The sequence below is a fragment of the Nicotiana attenuata genome, unplaced genomic scaffold (assembly GCF_001879085.1).
Source record: "Nicotiana attenuata strain UT unplaced genomic scaffold, NIATTr2, whole genome shotgun sequence".
Classification (NCBI taxonomy): domain Eukaryota; kingdom Viridiplantae; phylum Streptophyta; class Magnoliopsida; order Solanales; family Solanaceae; genus Nicotiana; species Nicotiana attenuata.
In genome coordinates this window covers 77,382-84,339 of record NW_017674678.1, presented here as the reverse complement: position 1 = coordinate 84,339, position 6,958 = coordinate 77,382, and the positions used below count along the sequence as shown (strand labels likewise).

The 6,958-nt window shown below is 38.9% G+C and overlaps 1 protein-coding gene across 1 annotated transcript; it reads right to left on the bottom strand.

Moving 5' to 3' along the window:
* Positions 1 to 1,632: 1,632 nt before the first annotated feature.
* On the bottom strand, positions 1,633 to 2,610 carry LOC109219105 (protein FAR1-RELATED SEQUENCE 5-like). The gene has a single exon (XM_019383525.1). The coding sequence runs from the start codon at positions 2,608 to 2,610 to the stop codon at positions 1,633 to 1,635; it is 978 nt and encodes a 325-aa protein (XP_019239070.1).
* Between the last annotated feature and the right edge of the window lie 4,348 nt (positions 2,611 to 6,958).

The window sequence follows — 6,958 nt, the reverse complement described above, 5'->3', positions numbered from 1 at the left end:
TTCTTCAAAATCAAAAAGTTCTACACCAAAAAAAGAACAACAATGCAATTAGGCCAACTGAGAACTTCAATTTTCAGCAATATTATATTTCCATGTCTGGTTCGGGATTGAGATCAAACATGCTTGATTGCGATTGTGTAGCGTCAATTTGCTGCAATTAAAATCAAACAAACACTATAAGAAAACATGAAATGTTTTAAGTAATAAATCAAATGTAGTCGCAAAATTATACCTCATTCACACCTAGGGAACCATCATAATCAACGTTTGTACCTCTGCCTTGCCCATTACCCCTACCCCTACGTCTACCACCTCTACCACCACCTCTACCACTACGATTGAAACCAACCCTGCCACCACCCCTGCCACCCCCTCTAACACCAGTTCTTGCGCCATTACTAGATTCAAATACACCACGCGGCTGTGAACTTGTAAAGTAGTAGTCAATTCTTCCTCTATATCGATTCAAACGCGGCCTACCACGTGAATTAGTGTACTGGGGATCTCGTAGAGTTGTTCCATCAACATTGTCATCTGAGTCATCCTGGTCTTGGTTTGGCATGATCATTTCGTCGTCCCAGTTTTGAAGATCATGCACCATTTTCTTCAAATTATTCTTAACATATTGAACCTTCCCGCTAGTGCCCAGTGCTACGTCACAAGCCATGTCAAAAACTTCAACATGCTCCTGTATGTCTTATACTCAGGCGTCATGGTTAGGTAACCAACTTGATGGAACCGATTCAAGTGTGGCCTAATAACATCGCTTCTCCACCTTGTCAGTATATACCTTTCATCAATTTTATCAATCTTCTTGTGCGACAAGATCTTGAGTATATGGCAACAAAGTATCCCTCTGGACTCGAACCATTTGCAGCTGCAACTAAAATAATCGTCGACAGGTATATATTCAACAGTTTACTCAACTGGATTTCTATTATTTTTTGTTATTAATGAATAATCACTAACGATGAATTTCTCAACACCGGGGACAGCTTGATGTTCGTCGGGGCTGCTAACTCCACAATGATATAATTTCCTTAGCCGTGTCTTGAAAAATTCATACACCGTACACGTATAACACTGAATTGCCTGCTGCTCCCACTTGAACATTGACTCGCACACAATTTGAAAGCCCTTTGACCTGTATTCCGCTTCCAACTCTTTCTCATGCTTAGCTCTTATAGCTAACTCATACTGGTGAACAAACATCTGTAGAGTGCTTTGACGGGTAATATATCCATCAAAGAATGCATGCATCCCCTCACTTCTTTGCGTAGATAGCATACCACCCCAAAAAAATACATCAAGGTAGACAGGAACCCATTTTTCCTTCTCAGAGTAAAGCTTGATGAACCAATTCCTTGTATGCAAATTATACCTTGCAATATATTCTGTCCATTTTCTCTCAAAAACTTCAACAGTAATGCTATCAAGGACCATGGATTTAAATTCTGCACGTGCAATTTTAGAAGGACGAACTCCACTTAAGTAAACATGCAACTTTGAGAATATATGCCAAATACAATACCTATGTATTGTATTTGGCATCACTTCAGCAATGGCTACCTTAATGCTCTGACACTGATCAGTTATGATCGCATCTGGATGAACATTTCCCATGGCATCAAGCTAAGTTCTAAAAACTAATTTGTAACTATCGATATCTTCATGAGACATGAGAGCACATCCTAGTAAGATGGACTGTCTATGGTGATTGATGCCAACAAATGAAGCACATGGCATATTATATCGATTGACAAGGTACGTTGTATCAAAGCATATCGCATCATGGAAATGCTCATACGCTGCCTTACAGTGTGAATGCACCCATACCACATTTCGCAACCTACCAATATTATCAACGTCGATTGAATAGAAAAACTCTCTATCCTTTACCTGGATTTCACGAAAAAAGTTGAGCAGCGACTGTGCGTCCCCTTCTTTCATTTCAAAATTCCTACTCTTCAAAATATAATTTCTACAATCCTTTGGAGTGCAACCCAAATTTTGCGGTCCACCACGTTGAACCTCAGCAAGTCTAATATTCTTGGAGGGTCTAATGCCAGATCGATCGTGAGCTACAAGATCCCTCTTCAAAGAATCAGAAACAGACATATGTCCAGCCATCAGGCGCGATACGGATGGGAGCAATTCATGATTGTGATCGTGAACGACCTTAGAGACGCGCCAACAACCAGAATCATCCAAAACAGTAAATACCCTAGCTTTACAATTGTTACTCTTGGTGGTAAACTTTATTTTGCGAATCCTAGTCCTATCACAACAGTAGGTTATATACCTGGCAGTGTCACCACCCTTCTTGTTGGAATTTCTTTTGATGACGGAGAATCCTCTCAGTCGTGCATGTTCTTTGTAGAATGCAAACAAAGTATCTTTATCTCTAAATCGCATTCCAGAGGTTGGACCTACAACAAAATCCTCTTCAGTGAATTCATTCTCCATTTCCCCATCAACATCACATAACTCTAACTCATTTCCTAAAACTTGCTCCTCATCATCATTAGCTTCTCCGTGATATTCTCCATCGGCTTCTTCATCATCATCATCTAAGTGCAGCATTGTTGAAACTGCCGTGAGAATCAACATCGACCTGTTCGTATTCATTCAACAAACTATCGTCCGATGCCATCCCTAAAGATCTGTACAACTCGTCCCTAATATCTTGGTTGATATTCATGATTGTTGTATTTGTGTTATGTTCATTTGGATTCATATTTTGTTGCACCGCCAAATTTTCTTGGTTTGAATCCATTTTTTGAGAAGGAGAAAGTGTCTGCTGGTTTAGGGTTTGGTAAGGAGGAAGTATACAAAATCGTATGCCATATTTGTTTTTCTTAAAATACAATAATTTGTTAATAATTAAAAAACGTATAATTTGTATAAAATACACATAAATACAAGGAAAATACAATAATTTGTTAATAATTAAAAACGTATAATTTGTATAAAATACACATAAATACAAGACTCTTCATCTCCCAATATTTAATTTTCGCATACATCAAGACTTGGAATTTAATATTGGGTTTTGGAGGGAAAAATATAGGCTAATTAGTTAGAGGATCAGTTATATATTTTCACTGGTGTGGCCAAAGTTGGGCCACGCCAGTGTGGTCGTTTAGCACTTCTCATATGTAAAAAACCAGTGTATTACTCTAGTAAATAGTAACCATGAACAGACATCGGAAATTACATATTCCCAATTTGAGCAATACCACTCTTTGTAACACGAAAATTCCTGTGTGCCTATGTTTTAAGCTTTTGTCTACTTATTTTGTAGCTATTACAGTGAGAGCAATTTAAGGCCAAATAATCAGCACTTGGACACTGACTAAATGACACTTTCGACTAAGTAAAACTCAAGAACATGAGGTAAATAAAATTTGAACACTTCTGGAAATCTTGTACTATTAATAAGATATGAAATTGGAGAGAAATATTAAACAAAATACGGCGCATTAACTTGAATCTTGAAAGCATCTTTCTCACAAGTTTGACAAATAAAATGTCAAAGTACTTGTTTACATTGTCCTATACGCCGTTATAATTGGACATTTCAAAGGGGCATGTGTAGAACGCTTCACATTTCAGCTATTTATTATTCCAAAAATCTTATCGCCAAAATAATAGAAAAATTAGTTAACTCCGGTAGCAAAGGTTGATACCTTATTTATTTTAAATAAATACCTTTTTAAAATATTATATTCTATAGCTGCCTTTTGATTTCTTATAGTCAAATATCTATTTATGGTCATCTCCTACCCTTAAGCCATAAAATAAGCTTTGTAATATTATTTTTCTTTCTCCATTCAAATTTCTTATATCCCCTCAAATTTTTCGTATCCTCTACCCCCATATCTATTCTCCCTCTCTCATCTACAACTCTATAGGTCCAAGTTCTCTTCGGAAGATTATCATTACCCAAATTTAGTGTTTGCGGTGAAATCATCAAGTGTGCTGTCGGGTTTTTTGCACGGAAGGTCAATGGCAACTCTTGCTGATTCTTTCATGGCCGATCTGGACGAGTTGTGCGACAATAAGATACATTGAGGCTCTACTACTGAAAACGCAACGTTTTGACCTTTCTTGGTTGTGCTTTTGATAGAAGAAAACACCTTGCAAATTTTTGATACATCAGATGTAACATATCTTTTAGCTTTATCAATGAGACTGTTAATTTTCCTATAAAAAAAGCATAAGAATTAGAGTTCCGATATAGAATTTTTCTCCGGCGTAACAACGGCAACCGGAGGCAACAGTGACGGCAAGCGAGGACTAGATACTGATGCTGCTTTAACGAGACGACATTAGGGTTGTTCTAGAACAAAGACGACGGAGTTGGGGGCTGAGTGTCACGACCCGGAATTTCTACCCTCAAGAGTCGTGATGACGCCTACTAATATGAGCTAGGCAAGCCAATCCTTTAAAACTAATTACTTCATTATCCAATTATTTCTTTTTAACAAACATAATGCGATAACGTATAAACAGCGAAAATTTAATTTAAGCGGAAGAAAACAATAGAATCTCTGAAATTTGTATCTATTACAACTACTTAAGCCTTAATCACCTAAAACCTGGTGTCACAGTGTCATAGACGATCTAGGAGTGCTAAATTCAAATTCCGAAAAATAAAAGATATACTGTCTCAGAATCAAAAAGATGAAACAGGAAATAAGTGATAGAGGAGACGCAGGGCCTGCGGATGCCTACAGGTCTACCTTGGATCTCCGCGTGGACTGAAGGTAGCCACTCAATCTACGGTCCAAAGTCTACAGCACTGGGATCTGCACAAAAGAATGCAGAGTGTAGTATCAGCACAACCGACCCCATGTGCTGGTAAGTGCCTAGCCTAACCTCGGCGAAGTAGTGATGAGGCTAGGACCAGACTACCAAATAAACCTGTGCAGTTATATAATATACAGCGGGAAGTAAAACAGAAATAAACAAGTAAAGATGGGACGGGAAAAGCATGCTTCGGGAAATAACAGGTAAAACATGATATCAAGAGGATTATAAAGGAACCAAAATCCAACTACTAACAAGGATAAGGAAAATAAAGGTAGAATTCACATTTATTTCACATCTTGTTGCAAGCGTGCAACCCGCTCCCATTTCACGTATCTCGTTGCAGGCGTACAACCCTCTCCCATTTCATATATCTCGTGGCAGGCGTGCCACCTGCTCCCATTTTATATATCTCGTGGCAGGCGTGCCACCCGCTCCCATTTCATATATCTCGTTGCAGGCGTGCCACCCGCTCTTATTTCATATATCTTGTGGCAGGCGTGCCACCCGCTCCCATTTCATATATCCCGTGGCAGGCGTGCCACCCAATTTCAAATACAAATCAACAACAACCACAAAGAATCCCGGCAAGGGAATAAGAGCAATATAAAACATCCCGGGGGAACAAGAATAATATAACAACATCCCGGCAAGGGAACAAGAACAATATAACAACATCCCGACAAGGGAACAATAATATTTAAACAAACATCCCGGCAAGAGAACAATGATGATAGTAACATTTGAGGCACAATAAACCACAACGGAGTCATAACAATTATAATACAAGACTTACGGGCATGCTTGACTCCGACGTATAGATACTCGTCACCATGCCTATACATCGTACTCCACAATTAACACGTAGCAAATAAGACACGACTCCTAATCCCTCAAGCTAAGGTTAGACCAAACACCTACCTCGATGCCACAAACACAATTCACGTCTCAATTATCGCTTTACCCCTTGATTCCACCACCGATCCGCTCGTATCTAGCCACAAGTTACTTAATTACATCAATAAAAGCTTAATGAATCAACCCCAATGCATGAAAATGAGTTTTCCAAAATTTTGCCCAAAAAGTCAAAAATCGCCCCCGGGCCCACATGGTCAAAACCCGAGGTTCTAACCGAAACCCGATTAACCATTCCCCCACGAACTCAAATATATAATTTGTTTTGAAACTGGACCTCAAATCGAGGTCCAAATCCCCAATTTTTGAAAAATCTAGGTTCTACCCCAAGCACCCAATTTCCCCCATGAAAATCATTGATTTTGAGTTGAAATCATGTTAAAAGATGTTAATGATTGAAGAAAAGAAAACTAGTTAAAAACGACTTACAATTGATTTGGACGAGAAGAAACCTTTGAAAAATTGCCTTAGTATGTTTTTGTTTTGAGAGGATATGAAAATGGGTTAAAAATTCGTCTAAGTATAAAAGTTGCAGGTCTCAAATGTGGGAATAGCGAACAGGGGTTCGCAATTGCGAACTCTGACCTTTGCTAGCTTGGGAATTGCGAAACAGGGTTCGCTCAGGAATTTTGGGACTTTTGCATTTGCGAAATATGTGTCGCATTTGCGATAATCAGCCTTCCAACCATCATCGTGCGAGAGGCTTTTCACAAATGCGAAGTCGCATTTGCGAGGATGAAGTCGCATCTCAGGCTGCCAGTCCACTTCTTTTGCATTTGCGAGATCGCATTTGCGAGCCAGGCTTCGCAATTGCGAAGCCTGCAGACCTGATACACCAGCTGAAAAATCTGCAATTTTTCCAAGTCCGAAATGCATCCCGTGGCCTATCCAAAACTCACCCGAGCCCTCGGGGTTCCGAACCAAACATACAAACAACTTCAAAAACATCCTACGAACTTATTCGTGTAATCAAATCACCAAAATAACATCATGAACATCGAATTAACTCTCCAAATCAATGAAATTTCTCAAAACTTCTTTAAACATCAAATTTTGCATTTAAGGTCCGAATCACGTCAAATGGATTCCGTTTCTCACCAAACTTTACCGACAACACATATAAATCATATTGAACTTGTACCGGACTCCGGAACCATAATATGGGCCCGATACCTCAGGTTTCACATAACATTTCACTTTCAAAAACCTTTGTATTTTTCAAAAAATCAAA